Below are 27,689 nucleotides of genomic sequence, written 5' to 3' on the forward strand. Positions count from 1 at the left end.
GTCTGCAGGTTTTTTGCTCCTCCCTTGTACTTGATCGCTGAATTATGATCACTAATTAGTAAGAAACTCCCAACACCTCGTTGTCTAGGGCTCAACTGTAAACCAGCCTGCAGACACTAGGCCCTCTGTGGAATGAGTTTGACACCCCTGGTGTACAGTATTAGGGACTATTTGCCATAATGATAATCAGACATTTCCCAGACACGTGGTAAAGAGCAATAGGTTTTAGAAATAATTTGGCAAATAAGAATTATTGATGATATGAAGAATTCACTAAGGTAAAATACAAAACAATTTATAGCTATTCAACAGGTAAAAATCTTGCAATTTTATTTGCATATAAAGGCAACTAAATTCATCAAGTTAAAAAAGGTTCATAAACCAGGAAACTAAACAGGCATTTACAATGACAGAAGACTACCGTTGGCAACTTGTTTTGTGCTTAGCAAGATAGCATTTTCACACAGTGCAAAAATCAGAGAAAAAAACTAAACAATTGTACTTTAGAGGGCATCCCAAATATTTTACAGCTGTTGAATATCGACACAAATCTTAAAGTGAGATGAAAATGCCTGATTTGCGCATGTTGAAAACTCACACAAGCACCGGCTCACATGTACTCCATGGAAGATGGGGTCATTTGAGAATATGCAGCATCTGTTTCCAATTAACATCAAGTGAAAGTTTTCTTTACAGCTGATTATTCATAAGATGGGAATGAACGGTTTGATGTCAAACGGTACCACAAGACTGGCCAGTCAATCAATGAGCTTGACTAGAGAAAAACACGGCCAAGTTCAGTAGCCAAATGTGATTGAACGTTGCAGATAGGTCCACATAGCATATTTCTCTCTGAACGTTCCAAAACGTTGCGCCACAGATCAAGGGAGATGATGCACCAGTACACATAAAGCTCGTACACAAGTGTGAGAGCACAAGATATTCATCTATACTGGGTATAGAATAATTGGACCAATTTCATACAAATGTCAACATACAATTTCATTTCAAAGGCTTCATTTTTAACAATACACAGGCCTTTAACAGAGACCAAATAACTTAAGTTACAATGCCAAATGCATGTTCAATCATCATCATGAGGTCAAGTATTGCTTATGTAAAGAGTCCTGTTACGGTCAGGCAGTGTACTTGCCTGTGAGGCAAGGCGCTTATCCATCTTCATAGAGGAAACAAAGAGAACCACAATACAGAAAACCAGCCACTTCAGCAAATGCAAACAAATGGAAAATATGGGATATTTTACAAAGATCATTTCATTACCAGAATCCGGTTTTCATGCATTTTTACAAGCAGTTTACAAAAGACAAATATCTTGAAGATTAGCATTTCGTACAACTGAATTTAAAAAAATGCTGGTTTATTTTACGATGCTCTATGCGTTGGGCAGGTCAAATACGATGGGGGGGTTTGTGGGCTGGAAACTGGCTGTACAGGTGGAGGAGTTGATGAAAGTTGTGCATCCATCCGTCATAATGCCGTACCCTGCAGACAGAGGACAAAGACATTAGACACCAGAGTCAAAACAGAGACAATAACAGGCACAGGATATCCCCAAGTGATTCAGGATTAACTGCCATTCTTTAGAACAGTATCCATGTTAAGAAGCGTTTTGCCTGAAATCTGACGACTTCCTAACATGTATGTTCAGTCCTTTATAGAACCAGGACCATGTAGGTCAGAGCACAGAACACTCACCCTCATGGATGCCCCCAAAGGCGTGGAGCTTGGGTCGGACCCTCTGCTGTACTGTGTTCAGCAGCTCCACACAGCCCACTCTCTGCAGCTCCTTGGGAACCCAGTCCCGGAAACCTGTCCCAAACCACAACAATAGACTGATTAACACACTTGATTAACCTTTGCAAAAGACAAATGAACATAATGTAAATAAATTGAACATTAGCGTCTTCAATCATAACATAGTGAGACAGGTCAGACAAACTAAGGGTGACAGTTTCCATATCTTAACGTTTTTGTATAAATGCACAGATAAACACAAAGTTTTAGACACAATCTGTGAAGTTTGCCATTATCCTCAAGCACTTTATCAGGAAGTGAAACTCTCTGCGAGAGTAAATGGATGGAATATTTGAATAACTAATCTCAATGATTTATTGTAATGAAGGCGTGCTGGAGAACCCGAATTACACTACAAACAATGATGCGGTATTACCGTTATATGTGATGTGAATGTTTGAATGGATCATATAGGCGATCTCAGTGCTGTAAATGAATTAGAATTTGTTGATGGTCAAAGAAAACCTGTTCAGTTGGACCTGATGTTACACTCCCATTCTTCAGCTACACCTACACACCATTTTAAACAGACGAAAAACACCAAACTCGTCATTGCACAGTCTTTGTAGCTTGTTGCTCATTTTAACATAAGAAAAATGTCACCCTATATCTGCTTCCATTTCTTCCAGTAGTTCAATTAATGAGTGACAGTAACTATACTGGCAAATTCATAAGTGCAAGCTGTTTTAGCAGTCTTTGGGAAAGGCTGTAGAATGGGGTGTTCTGGGGTTCTATGAAGTCAACTCACCGAGGGGAGGTCCGTGGGTCATGAGAACATCTATGCCCTCTGGAACCTGATTCCACTTATCCAATAGAGACTGGCCGCGGGGAAGGTTAAAACCCCAGCCATTAAACCACGGTGTCCTGTAGGAACACACAGTAGAAACAGTTATATAAAGAAATATACATCACACACACCTGCACACAAGAGAGAGATCTAGGGGGGAGATGGGGGGGCAGAGCAATAGGGGAAGCGAGGGAGAGTGCGCAAGCAGGGAGGCAGAGTGCCCAGGGGGGGAGACAAGGAGAGCGAGGGGAGAGAGGGGGAGAGCGCGAGTGGGGAGGCAGAGCGCCCGGGGAGTGGGGGGGTGTGGACAGGAGACAGCCAGCCATTGAGGGAGATAGAGGGTTATCATACGACTAGGACATTCATTCTGGCCCGTGCCACAGCATAACAGAGGTCATCCAAACACTGGAAATGGATTAAGCTGTCAGCACCAATGAGAAGAAGCATGTTAATAAGAGTTTCATGTCTCCCCTGGGACCCTGGCCTCCTGACACACAGCAGTATGGGCAGCACTGTCCTGTCTGACTACTGCCTTTATTTACAGACAGACGGGGCACATGGAGGTAAAGAGATTGCCCCGGCCATAATGGGCAGACAGAAAGGCACACGTCAGGCCAAGGTCACGGCTAATTCTGGCCAGAGCTAACGGGAAGAGGTTGGGGAGATGGGGGGGAGGAGGGACGGGTTGAAGTGGAAGCTATTTGGTCTGGACTAAATGAACGCTGATAGTTGCGGTTGTATGACTGATATGGCCCGCAGTGCATTCATCAACCTGTCTGAACAGTCTAGGCTACACCGTGATGCATGGGGGAGATCTCTCTGGAGGGTTCAACACAGGGCTGCTGCTGCCTAGGGGGACATTATTAACCACATACAAACACTGCCGATTGATACTTCCCTTCAGATCAACTATGTATTTCACTCCAAGAGCCGTTCCAGTGCAGGTGAGGCTCTGGGCCAAGTTTGAGACTCACACACTGTCTGATTTATCATCTTGCACATTTCTTATTGTATTGCTTTAATCAAGATGAAAACAGAACTCGTACCATGCCACTATTGCCACGTTCATTTCAAATGTACATAAAGCTTTTGATGGTCTTGTGTTACATACATTATCAGCATTTTTGATACAGCCCCCACTGTGCAGTAGCAAGGGTCTGACACAGCCATGCATGGAGTAGCTCACAAACAGCCCATTCATATTGACTGCACCTTTAAACACTATATATACACAAAAGCATGTGGATACCCTTTCAAATATGTGGATTCGGCTATTACAGCCACACCCGTTGCTGACAGGTGTATAAAATCGAGCACACCGCCATGCAATCTCCATAGACAAACATTGGCAGTAGAATGGCTTTACAGAAGAGCTCAGTGACTTTCAAAGTGGCACCGCCATAGGATGCCACCTTTCACCAAGCCAGCTCATCAAATGTCTGCCCTGTTGGAGCTGCCCCGAACAACTATAAATGCTGTTATTGTGAGGTGGAAACGTCTAGGAGCAACAACGGCTGAGCCGCAAAGTGGTAGGCCACACAAACTCATAGAATGAGATTCCCAAGTGCTGAAGTGCGCAGAAATAAACCGTCTGTCCTTGGTTGCAACACTCACTACTGAGTTCCAAACTGCCTCTGGAAGCAACGTCATCACAATAACTGTTCATCGTGAGTTTCATGAAATGGGTTTCCATGGCCGAGCAGCCGCACAGAATCCTAAGAACACCATATGCAATGCCCAGTATCGGCTGGAGTGGCGTAAAGCTCACCGCCATTGGAGCAGTGGAAACACATTCTCTGGAGTGATGAATCATGACGAATAATGGTCTGTGGCTGTTTTTCATGGTTTGTGCAAGACCCCTTAGTTCCAGTGAAGGGAAATCTTAACACTACAGTGTGCCAGGCCTAATCATCCAACATCAGTGCCCGACCTCACTAATGGTCTTGTGGCTGAATGGAAGCAAGTCCCCGCAACAATGTTCCAACATCTAGTGGAAAGCCTTCCCGGAAGAGTGGAGGCTGTTATAGCAGCAAAGGGGGGAAACCAATTCCATATCAATGCTCATGATTTTGGAATGAGATGTTCGACTCGCAGGTGGTGTCCACATGCTTTTGGTGATGTAGTATATTTCCCTCCAGGCTGGGATACACTGCCTTCTCCAACCCTGTGATTCAAAGCAGATCTGTTCTGTGTTAGACCTGGATCCCACTGCTGACACCAGCGGGTAGATAAATCCTACGTTTCCCCGGCGTCTCTCTTGTCGCACTCCAACCCAGCAGAGCAGACATAGACGAGATATTAACAATGAGCTGTGCTTCTCAATATGGAAGCCAGTAATAGCCAGGATGTGGTGGGGGGAGGATAGGGGGAGGGGCATGCTCCCCAGGACCCGAGGGCGCTATTATCTTCCCATGCTGCGAGGGCGGGGGAGTAGGAGAAGAGGGAGCAGGATGGGGGTGAGTAGGAGAAGAAGGAGCAGGATGGGGGGGGTAGGAAAAGAGGGAGCAGGGTGGGGGGGGGGGGTAGGAGCAGAAGGAGCAGGAGGGGGAGAAGAGGGAGCAGGATGGGGGGGAGTAGGAGAGGGGGTAGGGGCAGAAGGAGCAGGAGGGGGAGAAGAGGGAGCAGGATGGGGGGGGAGTAGGAGCAGAAGGAGCAGGAGGGGGAGAAGAGGGAGCAGGATGGGGGGAGTAGGAGCAGAAGGAGCAGGAGGGGGAGAAGAGGGAGCAGGATGGGGGGGGAGTAGGAAAAGTGGGAGCAGGAGGGGGGAAGAGGGAGCATAAAAAAGTGGGATTAGGAGGGGGAGGGGAGTAGGGGAGTAGAGGGAGCAGGAGAAGAGGGAGTGGGGGGGGGTGAAGATGGAGTAGGGGGGGGAGCAGGGAAAGTGGGAGCAGGGTGGAGGATAAGAGGAAGCAGGAGGGAGAATATTGTGGGTAGGAGATTGTGGTTAGCTTGACCACGTAGACACAAGCTGTGCCTTCTCCCACCCTGGCTGTCATCACTAGGCTAACTGATTGACTACCTCTGGTCACTGCTGTGATCTCCTGCAGTGGAATGATCCATCAGGATACGGAAGTCTGGACTCCACTGTCTGCCCTGACTGGGGCAGATAAAAAAATCTAACCCAGGGTTCTACACTAACTTTTATGACAACAATTACAGGGTAGCCTACTCTTCTGTGCTGACACTGACAAACAGATCCATTAAAACGACGTTGTCTGATCCATATACAGAGCCATCAGAAAGTATTCAGACCCCTTAACTTTTTCCACATTTTGGTAGGTTACAGCCTTATTCTAAAATTGATGAAATCTTTTTTTCCCTCATCTCCTCGTCTTCTCTTAACAGATATAGCCATTTGCTTTCCAAACTATGATGAACTATTGTGATATGCCCGGAAGGACCTCTACTTTTCACTGACAGTCACAACTCAACAATCATGTGGTATTTGCCGCATGCGCCACCCAAATTGTGGGCCCTTCTGACTGTAGGCATTGTGATTTAAAACATTGTTATTTTTTAAACCTAATGATCCTCTGTGACCAAATCATGCTCTCTGGTGTTGTAACCTATTATGAATTATATTATTTACTTCTGTATAGACAGGAGTAGGTGAATTTGGGTATACCATTTTGGCAATTTAATTCAAGTTAGGCTACTTTAGGGAAAGCTTAGTTTATGGAGTGCTACCTATGTTTGTAGAGCAATTGTGGTGGTGTTTTAAGAACAAATGGCAAGAGCCTGACCGATAAATCGGTTGACCGATATTAAAAACGAGCCTTCACAGCAATATTTGTATCGGTCTTTATTCCAACGATAAAGTGCTGATATTATATACACAGAATGAACAAATGTGTGAATTTTTCAATGGTTGCCTGAAGAGGGAGCTCTAAGAGCTGCTCATTGAACATCATTCACCATTCAGTAAGTCACGATGTGAGAGTAAGAGTGGTCATGGTGGTTTAACGTGGGTAGCTTTCCACAGCCAGCGACAGCATATTTGAATAAGTAAATAATCAAAAGTACACATCACCAAGCGAGCAACCCTGTCGTCATCACATGCTCACTTGGTTAACGTTAGCTGGCTAGCTAACCAGCAATGAAGTAAGGCTCTATCTGGCCAGCAAGGTAGTTAGCAAGCAAGCAAGCAATCTGTGCTAGCAACTTACACTACCGTTTAAACATTTGAGGTCACGTAGATATGTCCTTGTTTTTGAAAGAAAAGCACATTTTTTTTGTCCATTGAAATAACATCAAATTGATCAGAAATACAGTGTAGACATTGTTATTGTTGTAAATGACTATTGTAGCTGGAAACGGCAGATTTTTAATGGAAAAGCTACATAGGCATACAGAGGCCCATTATCAGCAACCATCACTCCTGTGTTTCAATGGCACGTTGTGTTAGCTAACCCAAGTTTATCTTTTTAAAAGGCTAATTGATCATTAGAAAACCCTTTTGCAATTATGTTATGCTGAAATCTGCTGTGCTGATTAAACAAGCAATACAACTAGCTTTCTTTAGACTAGTTGAGTAACTGAAGCATCAGCATTTGTGGGTTCGATTACAGGCTCAAAATGTCCAGAAACAAAGAACCTTCTTCTGAAACACGTACAGTGAAACACTATTCTTGTTCTGAGAAATGAAGGCTATTCCATGCGAGAAATTGCCAAGAAACTGAATATCTCATCTGTGTGCTACTTCCTTCAAACTGGCTCTAACCAGAATAGAAAGAGTGGGAGGCCCCGGTGCACAACTGAGCAAGAGGACAAGTACACTAGAGTGTCTAGTTTGAGAAACAGATGCGTCACAAGTCCTCAACTGGCAGCTTAATTAATAGTACCCGCAAAACACCAGTCTCAACGTCAACAGTGAAGAGGTGACACCGGGATGCTGGCCTTCTCGGCAGAGTTCCTCTGTCCAGTGTGTGTTATTTTGCCCATCTTAATATTTTATTTTTATTGGCTTCACTGTATATGTTGAGACAGATGTTTTGCGGGTACTATTTAATGAAGCTGCCAGTTGAGGACTTGAGGTGTCTGTTTCTCAAAATTTGCTACATAAGTCAGAATCAAGGAGGCCGGTCACATATCGTCAGATATATTGGTGATCAGTGGAGTTTGCATCCCTAAAATCAGTATCGGACCTAAAATTCCTATATTAGTTGGGCTCTACAAATGGCCACTGGATTGATGCAAATAATTATGATTTTCCCAGGTAGGCACAGGCTACTTGCATTTCCATATACCCGAATAGGATTAGGCTATCAGTAACATCGCTAACGGCTACGCAAATTGCACGGGCACTGCACACGCACAGGGGTATTCCTCTGCCGTTTTTCCTCTTCAGAAAGTTGGTTCATTTTTGGTCAATTAAACATTACTGTTTGAATAAACAATGATAAACAAAAAATGTGTCGCACTGCCAAGTCAAACAGTCTTGGTCACAGTATCGAACCATGAAATATTTCCGGGTCCTAATCTGCGTGCCTGGACCTCTTATTTATGAGGCCTGTTGCAGCTTGATTGTGATTGATAGCAGAGTAAATAAAGCCCAGTGCCTGCTTTAGCACGCAGCGTGTTGGGTTATACACAGGGGTGCAATCTTTCACCATTGCTAGGCTAACGTTTCTGCTGGCTGACTCCCACCCTGACCCCCGTAGCAGGCAGGCAGCAGACATGAAAGCCCTGAAATAACATCCACTGTCTGGACCTGCTGCTATATGATCATCACCTCTCTCTCTGTCATTACACAAACACACACACCTGTACGTGTGCACACAACACACACAAGCTAAGCTCTGACAAGGTCCTCTTATTCAATATGGCAACCCTGTCCAATGTACACAACAAGTCACCAAGCAAATCAAACAGATTGATTTGAGCTTGTTGTGACCTGTCAGCTGAACCTGATACAGAATGCAGACATGGCCCAGACAGTGCCCAGACCTTTTTAACTCTAAAACAGTGCACCGACCGCACCCCTAGCTTCAGGTTATTTATGAAAGCGGCCAGGTCAGCTACTCTAATGCACTACCCTGAGTGTACCTCAACTTTCTCCAATTTAAAAGGGCTACTGGAATCTTCAAATATGAATCACCTCAGTCAGGACTATGTGGGGGTTGTACTAGCACTAGACTACAAGAGAAGGGCATATGGCTATGTCTGGCTGTAATGTTGAACAACTCAGCTGCAGCAGAGGTAGTACTGAGAGGGAAAAGAAGGACCTGGGGAATTACCGTCTGTCTAGTCTATCTGTAATGCCATGGGCTGCTACACTACCTAGGAAACATGTGTACTCAGTCACAAATGTTGCAAATGCTGCATTCTGCTGTGCTCTGGCCTGGACAGATGTCCTAGCTTCTGGCAGACACGAGTCACCTTACACGTCACCGTGCCATGTACTCAGCCAGGCTTGTTGTGACACTGCACTGGTCCAATCACCCATTCAACACTACCGAGAAGCTGCTATTCAAAAGCACCCTCCTCAGTGTCATGATCAGTTTTCCTTCCTTCACTCCAGCCTGGCAGTGATCATCAGCAGGCTATACACCAGGGTTCCTTCCTTCATTCCAGCCTGGCAGTGATCATCAGTAGGCTATACACCAGGATTCCTTCCTTCATTCCAGCCTGGCAGTGATCATCAGTAGGCTATACACCAGGGTTCCTTCCTTCATTCCAGCCTGGCAGTGATCATCAGTAGGCTATACACCAGGATTCCTTCCTTCATTCCAGCCTGGCAGTGATCATCAGCAGGCTATACACCAGGATTCCTTCCTTCATTCCAGCCTGGCAGTGATCATCAGCAGGCTATACACCAGGGTTCCTTCCTTCATTCCAGCCTGGCAGTGATCATCAGTAGGCTATACACCAGGATTCCTTCCTTCATTCCAGCCTGGCAGTGATCATCAGTAGGCTATACACCAGGGTTCCTTCCTTCATTCCAGCCTGGCAGTGATCATCAGTAGGCTATACACCAGGGTTCCTTCCTTCATTCCAGCCTGGCAGTGATCATCAGTAGGCTATACACCAGGGTTCCTTCCTTCATTCCAGCCTGGCAGTGATCATCAGTAGGCTATACACCAGGGTTCCTTCCTTCATTCCAGCCTGGCAGTGATCATCAGTAGGCTATACACCAGGGTTCCTTCCTTCATTCCAGCCTGGCAGTGATCATCAGTAGGCTATACACCAGGGTTCCTTCCTTCATTCCAGCCTGGCAGTGATCATCAGTAGGCTATACACCAGGGTTCCTTCCTTCATTCCAGCCTGGCAGTGATCATCAGCAGGCTATACACCAGGGTTCCTTCCTTCATTCCAGCCTGGCAGTGATCATCAGTAGGCTATACACCAGGGTTCCTTCCTTCATTCCAGCCTGGCAGTGATCATCAGTAGGCTATACACCAGGGTTCCTTCCTTCATTCCAGCCTGGCAGTGATCATCAGTAGGCTATACACCAGGATTCCTTCCTTCATTCCAGCCTGGCAGTGATCATCAGCAGGCTATACACCAGGGTTCCTTCCTTCATTCCAGCCTGGCAGTGATCATCAGCAGGCTATACACCAGGGTTCCTTCCTTCATTCCAGCCTGGCAGTGATCATCAGCAGGCTATACACCAGGGTTCCCCAACTGGCGGCCTGCGGGGCAGTGGTTTCATTTGGCCCCAGAGATTTTTTTCTATTTCATTGTTGGAGACTTGTAAATTAGCTCCAAGTGATTTTAATTGAAAAGAAATATGTTCCCAAGTTTTCCCACAAATGTAGGCAAGATTTGCAATGATTTTGCTTTAGTCAAACATCATATATATTTTGCTTCTTGCCGTCAATTTGCAGTCTACAAATTGTTTGTAATCATGTTCTGTCCTCTTGACCATGCACTCAACAAAAAACCTTGGCCCGCATCTGAATCTAGTTGATGATCTCTGCTATACACAGTTCACACTCATCTCATCCAGGGTCTTTTCTCCAGAGATAGCTCTGGATGAGTCTGGTTAGTCACTTAATATTGGTAAAGGGCATCACTCTGGTTGGTTATTTCACAGGTCATTACATTGTGGTGCTAGACGGAGGCTCATTAAAGCACTTGTGATGTCCTGTAATAAGCTGTATGGATGATGATGATGTTGGGGTAACAAGCTCTGGCTGGCTCCTGGGTGTTGGATGTGGTTGGGTAATAGCAAGGCCTCTTACCCCAACTGACACATACATGAACTGAGGAGGGCAGGCTCACGGAAACTGGTGTAAGCAGTGGGCTTTTTACCTGACAAAAGTGATATAGACAAAAATCCAAAAAGGAACTGAGTAATGTTAAGAAATGCTGTAGATGGAAGGACTGTAGTGTGGAAACCTACCAAAAAACAATTAAGCAACAACAAATTCAATCCATTTTAGACAACTTCCTGGACAAAACGTTCCACTGTGATAGTGAAGGTGTAAACGTGGCAGTAGAAAATCTTAACAGTATATTTGACCTCTCAGCTTCCCTATCAAATCTAAAAATGTCAAATAAAAACCGATAAATAATAACAAATGGTTTGATGAAGAATGCAAAAACCTAAAAGAAAGTGAGAAACCTATCCAACCAAAAACATAGAGACCCAGAAAACATGAGTCTATGCCTTGACTATGGTGAATCACTAAAACAATACAGAAATACATTACGGACAAAGAAGGAACAGCATATCAGAAATCAGCTCAATGAAACTGAAGAATCCATAGACTCCAATCACTTCTGGGAAAATTGTAAAACATTAACAAACAACAACACAAAGAATTATCAATCCAAAATGGAGATGTATGGGTAAATCACTTCTCCAATATTTTTGGCTCATAAAGAACAAACGGCAAAAACATATACATGATCAAATACACATTTTAGAATCAACTATTAAAGACTATCAGAACCCACTGGATTCTCCAATTACCTTGAATGAACTACAGGACAAAATAAAAACCTTCCAACCCAAAAAGGCCTGTGGTGTTGATGGTATCCTCAATGAAATGATAAAATATACACAAAATATAACATCATCCTTAGCTCTGGCATTTTCCCCAATATTTGGAACCAAGGACTGACTGATCAACCCAATCCACAAAAGTGGAGACCAATTTGACCCCAATAACTACCGTGGGATAAGCATCAACAGCAACCTTGGGAAAATCCTCTGCATTATCATTAACAGCAGACTTGTACTTTTCCTCAGTGAAAACAATGTACTGAGCAAATGTCAAATTGGCTTTTTACCAAATTATTGTACGACAGACCACGTATTCACCCTGCACACCCTAATTTACAAACAAACAAACCAAAACAAAGGCAAAGTCTTTTCATGATTTGTTGATTTCAAAAAAGCCTTCGACTTAATTTGGCATGAGGGTCTGCTATACAAATTGATGGAAAGTGGTGTTGGGGGTAAAACATATGACATTATAAAATCCATGTACACAGGCAACAAGTGTGCGGTTAAAATAGGCAAAAAACACATTCCCTCCCACAGGGCCGTGGGGTAAGACAGAGATGCATCCTCTTCAACATATATATCAACGAATTGGTGAGGGCACTAGAACAGTCTGCAGCACCCGGCCTCACCCTACTAGAATCTGAAGTCAAATGTCTATTGTTTGCTGATGATCTGGTGTTTCTGTCACCAACCAAGGAGGGCCTACAGCAGCACCTAGATCTTCTGCACAGATTCTGCCAGACCTGGTCCCTGACAGTAAATCTCAGTAAGACCAAAATAATGGTGTTCCAAAAAAGGTCCAGTCGCCAGGACCACAAATACAAATTCCATCTAGACACCATTGCCCTAGAGCACACAAAAAACCTATACATACCTTGGCCTAAACATCAGCACCACAGGTAACTTCCACAAAGGGGCAGCAGGGTAGCCTAGTTGTTAGAGCATTGGGCTAGTAACCGAAAGGTTGTAATTTTGAATCCCCCAGCTGACAAGGCACAAATCTGTCGTTCTGCCCCTGAACAAGGCAGTTAACCCACTGTTCCTAGGCCGTCATTGAAAATAAGAATTTGTTCTTAAGTGACTTGCCTAGTTAAATAAAGGTTAAAAAAAAGCTGTGAATGATCTGAGAGACAAAGCAAGAAGGGAATTCTATGCCATCAAAAGGAACATACAACAACATACTAATTAGGATCTGGATAAAAATACTTGAATCAGTTATAGAACACGTTGCCCTTTATGGTTGTGAGGTTTGGGGTCTGTTCACCAACCAATACTTCACAAAATGGGACAAACACCACATTGAGACTGCATACAGAATTCTGCAAAAATATGCTCTGTGTACAGAGTAGAATTAGTCCAACACCCGATAATTATCCAAATCCAGAAAAGAGACATTGATTTATACACCCACCTAAAAGGAAGTGATTCCCAAACCTTCCTTAACAAAGCCATCACCTACAGAGAGATGAACCTGTAGAAGAGTCCCCTAAGAAAGCTGGTTCACAAACAGACCCCACAGAGCCCCAGGACAGCAACACAATTAGACCCAACCAAATCATAAAAAAACATTACTTGACACATTGGAAAGAATTAACAAAAGAACTGAGCAAACTATAATGCTATTTGGCCCTAAAAAGAGAGTACAGAGTGGCAGAATGACTGACCCAAACTTAAGGAAAGCTTGACTATGTACAGACTCAGCCTTGCTATTGAGAAAGGCCGCCAAAGACAGACCTGGTTCTCAAGAGAAGACAGGCTATGTGCACACTGCCCACAACATGAGGTGGGAACTGAGCTGCACTTTCTAACCTCCTGCCAAATGTATGACGATATTAGAGACACATATTTCCCTCAGATTACACAGATCCACAAAGAATTCGAAAACAAATCCGATTTTGATAAACTCCCATATCTACTGGGTGAAATACCACAGTATGCCATCACAGCAGCATGATTTGTGACCTGTTGCCACAAGAAAAGGGCAACCAGTGAAAAACAAACACCAGTGTAAATACAACCATATTTATGTTTATTTATTTTCCCTTTTGTACTTTAACTATTTGTACATTGTTACAACACTGTATATATACATAATGACACTTGTAATGTCTTAATTCTTTTGGAACTTCTGTGAGTGTAATGTTAACTGTTCATTTTTAATGTTTAGTTCACTTTTGTATATTATTTACTTCACTTGCTTTGCCAATGTTAACATATGCTTCCCATAACAATAAAGCCCCTTGAATTGATACAGACAGAACCACTGGTGTAGTGGTTGTTATAGCTAGTTACTACTGTGTCGTAAGCAATTTCATAGGCTTGGCCATTACATTTGACAATTTAATCATCTCGATTGTTAATTATTATTTTTTAATATGAAAAAGGTTTTGCAGATTTTTTTTGGGGGGGGGGGACATTGAAACCAGATAAAACCCTGACCATTATTCAACCTGCCAAAGATAGGTCAAAAGGCCTAGCCTTCTGAATCCACTGTGGCCTTGTGGTAGGCTGGAGCTCATACAATATGGTAATCCTCTGAATAGAGGGCAGGCATCTCCTCCTCTGAGGGTGTTCATCCCACTCCTAATCTCAACCTCTCCCCTCCTCTACCTCTCCCTGGGCTATGCTTATTGTCTGTCTGACCCGCTCATCTGTCTGACCCGCTCTTCTGTCTGCCCCCCTTGCCTGCCCCCCTCAGGCAGCCTGGCCGCTCTCCCTGTGCCCCAGTTTGGCCTGCCCGACTGCCTAATGCTGGGTGAGCGTGAAAGCCTCCAGCGCTGCACTGCAGTCAGTCAGAGCTGGGGCCAGAGCAGGGCAGTGCAGAGAGATCTGAGAAGTGTAGCGCTGTCGACATCAGCAGCTAATTAACACTGACGTGCAGTTTGCATCTCCGGGCCAAAGGTCACTTTACAATCAGGGATGTCAGCACTCAGCAGGTAAGGCCTCGCAGGGGCCTGCAGGGCAAGGTAGAGTAGAGCAGGGTAGAGCACAGTAGAGTAGAGCAGAGGGTAGAGCCGAGCAGGGTAGAGTAGAGCAGAGCAGGGTAGATTAGAAAACCGCTAACCAAAAAACAAAGGTAATACACACAGACTAGACAGAAAGGAACATGCACATATATTATGCTGACTGTTGCAAGACACTGGTTGCCACAGTATCGGTGAATCCCAAACCATCCACTCTCGCTCAGAGGGCCCTCCGAGTGAGTGATTTGTGATTCAGCCTATGACTTGAGATCAGTCCCAAGTTGTTGTGACCAGAAAGAGGGTTTTCACACATGAAGCAATAGTAGGAATTTCCACCAAGTAATGCTGAAACTGGAGCCCTTACCTTGGGAGTTACAACCTCATTTCAGAGTCAGATATGGCCTTATTTATTTCCATAAACAGATGCTTTATTTGAGGCAAAGCGCTCACACTGTTGTCAATTAGTCAGGCAGCTTTCCATTCCCGTCTATCTGCTACACAAACAGACAGGAAATCAAAGCTACACATGACAGTGAGACCAGTCTCCCAGTCAATAAAGTACATTACCAGCCCAGCATGGGTGTCCATGTGAGAGATTGGGGGAAATGCAGGCTCAGAGCTATGCTGTCCTCACTGACCCACACACACACAGTGGAAGTGCTTTAATGGCAAACACACACTGAAAAGACACACACAACTCTGCTATGGTTTCCATGGCAACATATATCCACACTTTCTTTGTGGCTCTGCCTGACAGGCTCTCATCCAATGTAAACCCAAAAGGTCACATGACCAGTGTGTGTCTACGCCATAAGAGGATTAGAGGAAGTCTTTGATTTTCTAAAGCCAGACTCAGACTGCCACCCTGCTCTGAGCTAACCATGCTGTCTATAGTATAACACCTCCCCCTGCTCTGAGCTAACCATGCTGTCTATAGTATAACACCCCCTCCCTGCTCTGAGCTAACCATGCTGTCTATAGTATAAACACCCCCTCCCTGCTCTGAGCTAACCATGCCGTACATCAGAGGAAGGCCCAAAAATTGTAAAAGATTCCAGCCACCCAAGTCAAAGACTGTTCTCTCTCCTACCACACAGCATGCGGTACCAATGCACCAAGTCTGGAACCAACAGGACCCAGAACAGCTTCCAAGCCATAAAACTGCTAAATAGTTAACCAAATAGCTACCCGGACTATCTGCATTGACCCCTTTTTCAATAAATATTTTGAATCATCACATATGCTGCTGCTACTGTTAATTATCTACTGAATCTTGTTGCCTAGTTACTTTACCACTATCTATATACAAATATTTACCTAAATTACCTCGTACCCCTGCATATCAACTCGGAACTGGTACCCTATGAATATAGCCAACTTATCATTACTCCTTGTGTATTTATTCCTTATGTTATTATTTTTTTAAATGTCTCCCTGCATCGTTGGGAAGGGCCTGTAAGTAAGCATTTCACTGTTAGTCTACACCTGTTGTACACATCAGAATAACTGAATTGGTCCACCCACACAGACAGCATCGTGAAGAAGGCGCAGCAGCGCCTCTTCAACCTCAGGAGGCTGAAGAAATTCGGCTTGTCACCAAAAGCACTCAAAATTCTACAGATGCACAATCGAGAGCATCCTGTCGGGCTGTATCACCGCCTGGTACGGCAACTGCTCCGCCCACAACCGTAAGGCTCTCCAGAGGGTAGTGAGGTCTGCACAACGCATCACCGGGGGCAAACTACCTGCCCTCCAGGACACCTACACCACCCGATGTCACAGGAAGGCCATAAAGATCATCAAGGACAACAACCACCCGAGTCACTGCCTGTTCACCCTGCTATCATCCAGAAGGCGAGGTCAGTACAGGTGCATCAAAGCTGGGACCGAGAGACTGAAAAACAGCTTCTATCTCAAGGCCATCAGACTGTTAAACAGCCACCACTAACATTGAGTGGCTGCTGCCAACACACTGACTCAACTCCAGCCACTTTAATAATGGGAATTGATGGGAAATGTAAAATATATCACTAGCCACTTTAAACAATGCTACCTAATATAATGTTTACATACCCTACATTATTCATCTCACATGTATATGTATTTACTGTACTTTATATCATCTACTGCATCTTTATGAAATACATGTATCACTAGCCACTTTAACTATTCCACTTTGTTTACATACTCATCTCATATGGATATACTGTACTCAATACCATCTACTGTATCTTGCTTATACCGCTCTGTACCATCACTCATTCATATATCTTTATGTACATATTCTTTATCCCCTTACACTTGTGTCTATAAAGTAGTAGTTTTGGAATTGTTAGCTAGATTACTTGTTGGTTATTACTGCATTGTCGGAACTAGAAGCACAAGCATTTCGCTACACTCGCATTGAAATCTGCTAACCATGTGTATGTGACAAATACATTTTGATTTGATTTGATGTGAAATAACATTTGATTTGAGATGGCTACTGTGGTATTGTATTAGAGGTCGACCGATTATGATTTTTCAACGCCGATACCGATACAGACAATTACAACAATACTGAATTAACACTTATTTTATAATACATCAATAAATTCAATTTAGCCTCAAATAAATAATGAAACATGTTCAATTTGGTTTAAATAATGCAAAAACAAAGTGTTGGAGAAGAAAGTAAAAGTGCAATATGTGCCATGTAAGAAAGCTAATGTTTAAGTTCCTTGATCAGAACATGAGAACATATGAAAGCTGGTGGTTCCTTTTAACATCTTCAATATTCCCAGGTAAGAAGATTTAGGTTGTAGTTATTTAGGGAATTATAGGGCTATTTCTCTCTATACCATTTGTATTTATTAACCTTTGACTATTGGAAGTTCTTATAGGAACTTTAGTATTGCCAGTGTAATGGTATAGCTTCCGTCGAACCAGGAACAAAATGACAACAGCCACCCTCGGAGCAGCGTTACCCATGCAGAACAAGAGAAAAAAACACTGCAAGTCTCAGAGCGAGTGACGTTTGAAGCGCTATTAGCGCACTAACTAGCCAGCCATTTCACTTCGGTTACACCAGCCTCATCTCGGGAGTTGATAGGCTTGAAGTCATAAACAGCGCAATGCTTGATGCACAACGAAGAGCTGCTGGCAAAACGCACAAAAGTGCTGTTTGAATTCATGTTTACGTGCCTGCTTCTGCCTACCACCGCTCAGTCAGATACTTAGATACTTGTATGCTTGTATGCTCAGTCAGATTATATGCAACGCAGGACACACTAGATACTATCTAGTAATATCATCAACCATGTGTAGTTAACTAGTGAGTATGATTGATTGATTGTTTTTTATAAGATAAGTTTAATGCTAGCTAGCAACTTACCTTGGCTTACTGCATTCGCGTAACAGGCAGTCTCCTTGTGGAGTGCAACAAGAGGCAGGTCATTATTGCGTTGGACTAGTTAACTGTAAATTTGCAAGATTGGATCCCCCGAGCTGACAAGGTGAAAATCTGTCTTCTGCCCCTGAAGGAGGCAGTTAACCCACCGTTCCTAGGCCGACATTGAAAATAAGAATGTTTTCTTAACTGACTTGCCTAGTTAAAAAAAGATAAATAAAGGTGTAATATATATATATATATATATATATATATACATACACCGATTTCCGATTGTTATGAAAACTTGAAATTGGCCTTAATTAATCGTCCATTCCGATTAGTCGGTCGACCTCTATACTGTATATCTTCCATGATAGGATGAGATATTAGCTATTCAATTCTACTAGGAGATAAGGAACATTTCATGTAAATGTGAGGCTTAAGTCTGCAGACAGACATGCTATCTGGATAAAGTCTGTTGCATTGCTATCAGAAGTATCTAGAAGTCAAGGTCTTGAATTTGTGGCTTTGACAATCACACCCTCCCCCACCCCCCTACAACATTCATCCAGACTGTGTCAGTCAGTCTTGACTCAGACCTAGAGCAGGCCTGCAGTGTCTGTCAAGCCTAGCTGATCTCTTTGCAGGTGGTGGAAATGACCTCTGATCACTAGGCTCTGAGGTGACAAGGGTTACTGTGGCCTGCTGGGAGTGCATTCCCTAAAGGGGGTAAGGGGGTCAGGCACAGGGTTTGATCCGTACGCTCCAACAAAAGAACCAGGATGTGTTGGAACAAAAGCCACTTCCTGCTGGAGAGGCTCGGAGATCTGGAAAATAGCCCCTGTAATGACGACCCCAGAGCTCTACCACAGACCTCCCATCATGCATCTGGGTGGCTGGTTTGCTCCCCTTCCAAGATAATAATTTGATTCAGCACTACTCTGTGACTGAAACGCTATGTTTCTGCCCTCATTGTTGCCCTTTCCTCTCTGCCTGCAATGTCAGAAACATTTATTTATCACCAGGATATCCAGCATCTTTGAAGTGGCAAATATATGATTAAATCATGCTTGAAGACCTCCCACCTCAAGACGGGAGGGTTAACCCCTGAGAATGAGAGTTGGGCTCAGGACGCTTATATAATATAATAGTGACTTAGCCAGGTTAAGGTATGAAGACCTAAAAGACCAATTCTCTCACTGTCACCATCTTTACGCTATACCTGGTCAGACTGTCATTGTCAGGGTAGTCATACCTATTCAGCTGGGACTTGAGGAGACAAAAGCTCCCTAAACCCCTCTCTCTTTCTCCCAGAAAACACGTCCAGCGACTGATGAAGAACAACACGGGCAGAGGGGGGCATGTGGTTCACAGAACATTATTGGGTCTGGGATTGGGGGAGAGAGAGCCAGTAAAAAGAGGTTGGTGTGTATGTGTCAGCCAGCAGGGAGTTGTGGAGGCCAGACGGGTCAGTCAGACTGACACACAATCGCCTGATTCCACTACTCTGGCCTCGACCCTCTCCAGCCACCCAGGGCCTCGGTACAGCTAGCCAGCCTGCCTGTCCTTTTCCACCCTACTAGGGAGAATACAAAAGAAATACCAGGAATGGAGATAAAGCTTGGTTAGCTCAATACATTACGTTACGTTTTGTAACTATAGCCTCAATATCCCCTTTTGAAAAAGTGTCTCACAGGAATAAATATAGAAAATATGTAGCAGACACAGCATTCTAAAACTTATCAAAGCATCATGTCTATCACATGCATCATGCCTACATCAAAACTCTTCACTTGACAAACTCCTAGAAACCCCTCCGTGTGGCTTCCTAATCCAAACAGAGATCAATCATTCAGCAGTGACACCGTAGTACGGAGGGAAACTAGAAAAGCAGTGGGTGAAGGGTTAACTGGGCCTCAGACTCAGCGGTGTGGCTGGCTGAGGATATGGGTGTGTGATGACATAACAGTCTGGAGCCGAGTACACTGTAAGTACATGTCTGTCTCCACGGAAGCCTGTAGCGTGTCAGGACATGCCCCAGGTCTAGGACAGGAGGAGAGGACACGGCTGGCACTGACCCACACCCAACTAACCACAGACGTCTCTCTCTCACGCACTCTGTGTCTAATAAAAGACATGGAGTCCCTGTCAGGACTCAGGACAACACAAGGCAATCCCCTCAATGGGGTATGGAAATGGAAGAAAGCAAAAAGGAACGTAGAACTTAGAAGCAGTATATAGCAAGGGCTAGGTCTGCCGTGTTTCATATCCACCATGGACACACACTACTAAGAAAAACTCAACTAGACTCATTCAGGGACTTAATAAGCAAGCAACGAGAGTGGCCACACAAAGTGTCATGACCTCCACTGTATGTGAAGAATATTTGAGCAACACGGCAAACTCAGGTACAGTGATCAGTGTCAATGAGGTCATATTATGCAGTAGTCTGTCACTCAGTGACTAGCCTCTATAGTCACTGTATCATAACACTATCGACGACAAGTAAATAAGTCATGATACTTATCTAAAGACAAGAGAGCAACTTACCATGGTGCCCCGTATATGCGGAATCCCTTGACTGTGACCTCAGAGTCCTGCAGGTAAGTACAGTTAGAGAGAAGGGCCTGAACATCGTCAAAGTCCTCTGGTCTCAGCTTAGAGACGGAGGGAAAGCGATAGTAATCCTGCTTGACCAGTTCAGCCATGAAGTCCTTGTCAAACGTCAGTTCATGGTTCCCTGCGATCACCACCTTGAATTCATAAGGTAGACTCCCTGCAGGAGAGACAGCAGGGAAGACATGTTGAATGTGGATGGGATAGATAGCTTTCTGTTACTGTTCAACATAAGGCAAGTGACATGGACAGAATATAAACACTACATAGCTTTGGCCAGTAGCATGGTTTCTGGGAATACCCCAGTTGGTGAATCAATATTCATTCACTAGAATAGAAAGTTGTCTTTGAGAGGTTAAGGGAATGGTCCATGGAAGTAAAACGCCACAAATTAAAAGGTTAAGGCTTCTTGACCTCCTCAGACCAGGGTGAACTTTTCTCCCCTCTTACAAAAGAGCATCTCAGTCAACAAAGGGGAATTTCAACATTTTTCATTTGACCTTTTTACTTTCTTGGAGAGAGGTCCTTTGTCCCAGTTATCTCTTATATTACCGCAGCAGCTCTGTATAGGGCTCAAATTCAAAGCTCAACTCAATTTTCTCTCGGCTGTATGCTAAAATGTATTTGAAACTGAGGAGGATGGCAGTGTTTTAATGTGTGGCCGGCCTTCAAAGAAAGTTACTTCTTCCTTTCTGCCGGTTCTTAATTTCAAATGTTTCATTTACAGTAGTAAATATTAAATAACGTCAAAGCAGATATTTTTTAAGAGGAGAATAGTTTTTGCTTAAATAAGGAAGTCCAAATGATACCAAATACCGTTGGTATAGTAACTTACAGCTAATAACATTTTTAGTCAAGATAGAGGTTACTGTACAGTATGCTGAGCACGGCCGGCACGCTCATAAGGCAGGATTAGGCCACCGGCTATGACGGCAGATTGACGAGGGAGACATTTTCTGAGCTAAACTGACCAAGACCTCCAACAACAACACATAAAACCTCACATAATTCTGCCCAAAACCAATATATCTCAACCAGTGGCAAAATGGGCTTTTAAGGTGAGCACTGATGCCGCCCTGTGATAAACAGTGCCCACTTTGTCAAAGGCAGGGTGCTGTTGTAGAGACGCAACGTTGCGGTGCTCCTCCACGTCACGTCAAAAAAAAGTATCAAACATCAATCATGTAGCAAATACAGGATATAGTAGAAAGAGTATGGGGCCTTTTCTGTAGTCTACAGGTTGGTGATAAAATCTATGACAATATAATGAGACGGACACTTTTTACATCATGCAGGTTTCTCTGATCAAATAGCCTAACCTCAATAAAAAATGTGCTGTCACGTTAACAAACATATCCTTAAAACAGGCCAGGTCAAAGTAAAATGGATAATATGGAATAGACGATCAAGTGTTGTCCAGGAGTTTCACCCCATTGTCATGATCAGTTGCATTTCACCTTTATTTACAATACCTTGCGAAAGTATTCGGCCCCCTTGAACTTTGCGACCTTTTGCCACATTTCAGGCTTCAAACATAAAGATATAAAACTGTATTTTTTTTGTGAAGAATCAACAACAAGTGGGACACAATCATGAAGTGGAATGACATTTATTGGATATTTCAAACTTTAACAAATCAAAAACTGAAAAATTGGGCGTGCAAAATTATTCAGCCCCTTTACTTTCAGTGCAGCAAACTCTCTCCAGAAGTTCAGTGAGGATCTCTGAATGATCCAATGTTGACCTAAATGACTAATGATGATAAATACAATCCACCTGTGTGTAATCAAGTCTCCGTATAAATGCACCTGCACTGTGATAGTCTCAGAGGTCCGTTAAAAGCGCAGAGAGCATCATGAAGAACAAGGAACACAACAGGCAGGTCCGAGATACTGTTGTGAAGAAGTTTAAAGCCGGATTTGGATACAAAAAGATTTCCCAAGCTTTAAACATCCCAAGGAGCACTGTGCAAGCGATAATATTGAAATGGAAGGAGTATCAGACCACTGCAAATCTTAAAAGACCTGGCTGTCCCTCTAAACTTTCAGCTCATACAAGGAGAAGACTGATTAGAGATGCAGCCAAGAGGCCCATGATAACTCTGGATGAACTGCAGAGATCTACAGCTGAGGTGGGAGACTCTGTCCATAGGACAACCATCAGTCGTATATTGCACAAATCTGGCCATTATGGAAGAGTGACAAGAAGAAAGCAATTTCTTAAAGATATCCATAAAAAGTGTTGTTTAAAGTTTGCCACAAGCCACCTGGGAGACACACCAAACATGTGGAAGAAGGTGCTCTGGTCAGATGAAACCAAAATTGAACACTGTCAAACATGGTGGTGGCAGCATCATGGTTTGGGTCTGCTTTTCTTCAGCAGGGACAGGGAAGATGGTTAACATTGATGGGAAGATGGATAGAGCCAAATACAGGACCATTCTGGAAGAAAACCTGATGGAGTCTGCAAAAGACCTGAGACTGGGACGGAGATTTGTCTTCCAACAAGACAATGATCCAAAACATAAAGCAAAATCTACAATGGAATGGTTCAAAAATAAACATATCCAGGTGTTAGAATGGCCAAGTCAAAGTCCAGACCTGAATCCAATCGAGAATCTGTGGAAAGAACTGAAAACTGCTGTACAGTTTTATTTCTTTATGTTTGAAGCCTGAAATGTGGCAAAAGGTCGCAAAGTTCAAGGGGGCCGAATACTTTCGCAAGGCACTGTAACTAGGCAGGTCAGTTAAGAACACATTCTTATTTTCAATGACAGCCTAGGAACAGTGGGTTAACTGCCTTGTTCAGGGACAGAACGACAGATTTGTACCTTGTCAGCTCTGGGATTTAAACTTGCAACCTTTCGATTACTAGTCCAACGCTCTAACCACTAGGCTACCTGCCCCCGCATCAAGCTTGTATCCGTACATTTTTGGACAAGCTGATCATAGCGATTAAAAAAAAAAAACTTCTGCATTTCCCGCTGTGGAAACATCACGGCAGGGTAGCCTAGTGGGTAGAGCGTTGGATTAGTAATCGAAAGGTTGCAAGTTTAAATCCCAGAGCTGACAAGGTACAAATCTGTCGTTCTGCCCCTGAACAGGCAGTTAACCCACTGTTCCTAGGCCGTCATTGAAAATAAGAATTTGTTCTTAACTGACTTGCCTAGTTAAATAAAGAAAAAATAAAATCGCAAATAGGCTCACGATAACTCTTGATAAAGTTGAGCAGCTGATATTCAGAGCTTAAGTCGCCAAATTGATTAGTCACATGAATCAGAACTAATAAAGCCAATGCAAAAGCCGGTTTTAATGGTGGGCCTACCATTGCAGCTGACAAAATTAAATTTTAGGCAAAACTGTAGGCTACACCTCATTAAGCAAGGAGCAACGGCGTGTCCTGTTCAGACATCTTTTAAAAAATGTTTTACAAATGGTAGGCTGACCACATAGATGGGCATTCATAAAATGTAATTTCAGGCAAAACTGTAGGCTACACCTCAGTAAGCACGGGCCAATGTCTTTTGGACGTCTCTTTTTGGTTCAGATTTGGTGCAGTCTAGACCGGTCTTAATTTGAACGTCCAGGGACATTCATTGATTTTTGGTCCATAAAATACATATTTTCACCTTTCATTCAGAACCCAAATTTAACCTAATTTCAACATCTGGAAAATACATATTTTACAACATCAACATCATTTTTGGTCTGGCCTAGGGCGGCATAAAAGCAAGGAACGTCCCTGATGCTGAGGGTTGAGAGCAAAAAAAGAGCAAGTGTGTGTGACTCTCTTTACCTAGCCAGTCATTGAATTTCTTGACCTCAGATGGTAGGCCCAGTTCAGTGAAGTCCCCAGTATGAAGCAGGACATCCCCGTATGGCATCTGGATCCCATCCGTCCTGGAGTGTGTGTCCGACACGCAGACGAAACGTGTATGACCGGAGGGTTTAGGGGTGTCATAGGGAATGGGCTCCACCCTGTCATCGAAGAGGGACAGCAGAATCAGTGTACGAGTTTGTGTCAAATTATGAAAGCAGCCCTCCATTTGAAAATGTAACCTAGGTTGTCAATGTGACACATGCAGCAACCTCCAATATAAAATAATATTACAAATAAAACAGCCTTCTCTAAAGATGTCTAAGGAATCCCAAACTGGAATTGGCCATCCAACCTTTAAGCTAGTGCAGGTCCCCCATAAAGTCTCACAGTTGCCTCGTCATTGGGAGCCAGACTGTGTGAGCCAGGCTGTGAATGTGAACTCATGTGGAATTTTGGGCTGTCAGGGCTGGCCAACTGCGATGCATGGAATCATGCTGGCAAATGATAGATTAAGCTGCTAGTTTGAATGAGTCGCCCAAGATGTTTTAATGCAAATCATCACAAGTCCAGGAGGTTTTTCATTACTCCCTACTCTTGCCATGTGTCCATCAGATATGACTGAATTACCGTACCTATATCTCTATCACTGTTGACTTTGGCTTCTTCTGTTAATTACACTCTACACTGTCCTGTTCTAAAATGCTCCATCCGATTTGATTACTATAGCTTCAATAAACAATTTAACTGATACAAGGTCCATCTCGCTGTTGTACTGAGACATCTGTCCATGGTCTAAGACAAATAGACAAAGAGAGCGCAGATGTGATTTAAAAACTGCAATTTAAAAAAAGGTTAATCGTAGACTAAATGAAAAACACTGGTTAACAGAAGTCCTGACTTCAATAAAGACAACATCTGTCTTACACCTTTGTTTTGTCTCTGCTAGAAAAGCTAGTTTTGTATGTCAGTCAGCCAGCCAGCCAGCCAACCAGCCAGTCAGGAGCGCCTGCCTCCAACTCTGACCAACCCGGGCCCACCCATCCCATCCACAGCAACACTCATTACATCCTAATGATTAGAAGTCAATAGGGAAGTTACTTAGAATTGAGCTGTGACCCAGAGGTCAAAGGAGCATTGCTAAATAGCTTATAAACCCACCTCACCTCTGACCTCAGTTACATTAATAACATGAAAGGTGGCTTCCGCCTCACACATCTTTAACCTCACACACTGTAGGTTATTTGACAGGGCACTGTGGATAACCAAACATGTTTAAGTTATACTCCATCTATTCAAGACAAGCTCATGTGTGCTGAGAATAGAGCGCAAAGAAGGTATGGTGGTGGATGTTATGAGGCCAGATGTCCATATATTTAGTCTTTTGTTTGAACACATTCAATCAATCAATCAATTAATCCTCTGTGCACTGTAATGGCCCATCAGATGAAAAAGAGATAGATACAGTGCAGGTCTGCGGCTAGATAGATACTCACATGTGGACATGGGGTGGTTGGAAGCGGCTCTGGTTAATGTTGTAGTGGGTGAAGGCCTGTGTGGGGTTGGAGCTGTACTCGTCCACAGTGATGGTCACCTTGCCCTGAGAGGGGGGGGTTCTGTGAGCCATGGCTCTGCTGCTTGGGACATGGGCAGTTAGTTTACCAGGATCCAGAACCATTTTAGGGAGTGGGCATCATTCAGAACAGCCCCGTTCACTAACTCAGACCCACCGGCCCTCTGGACAACTGGCCACAATCTGTACCACCGCAAACAAAAAGAGAGGAGCACACTTCAATACAGTAATTGTGCAGCAGACATGATTCAAAATAATGTGTTGCTGTAAATGACAGCTTTAAGTAAACCACTTGTGTTGTACAAAAGCAACATTAAGAAGACACCCAGAATTATAAGAATTATTCAACCACTAATATCAGAAGAGGTGATACACTTTCATATTTCTGGCTAATGTCTTCTGAAGTGCTGATAGATTTTACCTACAGTAGAAAGGATACAAAACAAGCTTGAACATTAAACCTTTAACAATACTGTAACGTCAGTAGGAAATATATCATATCAAACTACTGTATGCATTGTGTTCCAATCAAAAGGCTTGAAATAACCCAGGCCTACATTTTTCTTTACAAATGTAAAAGTGTGAATTGATACAATGTAACCAAACGAATTGTAGTTGCTGTATTGGCCAGATGACAAAACAGTTAACTTAAACTGCACCACTTTCGTTCAAGACATTGGAAACTGAAAATTAAAACAAAAACTACCCAGACGAATTTAACATTAGCAGGTTAGCAGCGGTGCAGAGTGCAGACAGACATGTACATATCAGTCAACTGTAACAAGCTGATTATCTACAAGCTGAACTGTAAAGAGGATATTTGACCTAAAAACATATGTTCCCTCTAATTTTGGTTTCACGCTGTAACATTTGGAAAAGGGGGTTTTAAATATATGCACCATTTCTACCAATCAGCCTAAAGACACAGAAGAGACTAAATTGAACCTCTCACCCGATATTACAAGATCGTGTTCTTCCTCATTTATTGTAGGCCTATTCTGCATTACAGAACAAAATACAAACATAAACCAAGCTCTCTAATCTACAATATTACGAACAGCAACATTTACAGCCTCGACGGAAACCTCTGTATCCGAATGGCTCGTAAATGACAAATCACCCCTAAACCCACCGCTTTGTGCCTCGTTATTTTTTCCCAGCGATGTTCTTGCCAAACGGGTGGCGAGTTCCGTTCATCCGGTAGATATGTTCTCAGGGTTAGCTCTCTGTCTATGTTGTCAAAAACGCCGTCCCATAGATAACGCAGACAACTTGGAGGTCTTGAGAGGTGGAGGTCGTGGCTAGCAGGGCAGAACCTTCGACCCTGGGAGACCCTCGGCTGGCTCTTGAGGAAATGCGACAGAAAGGCAACGGGCGAGATAGGAGCCTCGATGTGAGAAGAGAAGGGGGGAGCCCGAGAGAGCGGAGCAGCGCGAGTCTGCGAGAGGACTGCCACCGGGGTCAGAGAGCACACAGTAGGCTACAGAAGCTCAGAGCCAAGGAGGCGACTGCACTGGGACAACTGTTAGTAGAATTGTAAATAGGATTAAAAGCAAGCTATTTTTGAGCCATTTATATTTTTGGATAGCCTACAAATGGGCTCATTTAGCCATAGACGACTTTGTTGCCTAAGAAGTTTGAGGGTATTCTTCCACGTCTGTTTAAAGAAATAGTCGGTGTTGTATTGCACTATATTTTAATTGTTAAAACGTATTATACAAAATACGACAATAATTAACATTATACAGAATAAAATACACATTTGAACTGTTAAATGTAAGGTCGTACATATCAGG

General features: G+C 43.5%; 1 protein-coding gene across 1 annotated transcript; it reads right to left on the reverse strand.

Annotated features, from left to right (window-relative positions):
* Positions 1-304: 304 nt before the first annotated feature.
* On the reverse strand, positions 305-27,404 carry mpped2 (metallophosphoesterase domain containing 2b). The gene is made up of 7 exons (XM_046346497.1): positions 27,026-27,404; positions 25,817-26,076; positions 24,300-24,481; positions 20,439-20,664; positions 2,564-2,679; positions 1,717-1,830; positions 305-1,503 (listed from the first exon to the last, which is right to left on the reverse strand). Exons 2-7 carry the CDS (start codon positions 25,996-25,998, stop codon positions 1,394-1,396), a joined length of 930 nt encoding a protein of 309 aa, XP_046202453.1. The 5' UTR covers positions 25,999-26,076; positions 27,026-27,404; the 3' UTR covers positions 305-1,393.
* Positions 27,405-27,689: the final 285 nt, after the last annotated feature.

Source organism: Oncorhynchus gorbuscha, linkage group LG01 (genome assembly GCF_021184085.1).
Source record: "Oncorhynchus gorbuscha isolate QuinsamMale2020 ecotype Even-year linkage group LG01, OgorEven_v1.0, whole genome shotgun sequence".
In the NCBI taxonomy this organism is placed as follows: Eukaryota; Metazoa; Chordata; class Actinopteri; order Salmoniformes; family Salmonidae; genus Oncorhynchus; species Oncorhynchus gorbuscha.

Bases quoted from the DNA above. Each gene is read 5' to 3' on its own strand.
- mpped2 (XM_046346497.1), bottom strand. From the start codon at position 25,998: ATGGTTCTGGATCCTGGTAAACTAACTGCCCATGTCCCAAGCAGCAGA. The intron at 24,482-25,816 runs GTGAGTATCTAT...CTTCGATGACAG, and splicing joins CAACCACCCCATGTCCACAT to GGTGGAGCCCATTCCCTATG. The intron at 20,665-24,299 runs GTAAAGAGAGTC...TCTCTCCTGCAG, and splicing joins GAAATTCAATGACTGGCTAG to GGAGTCTACCTTATGAATTC.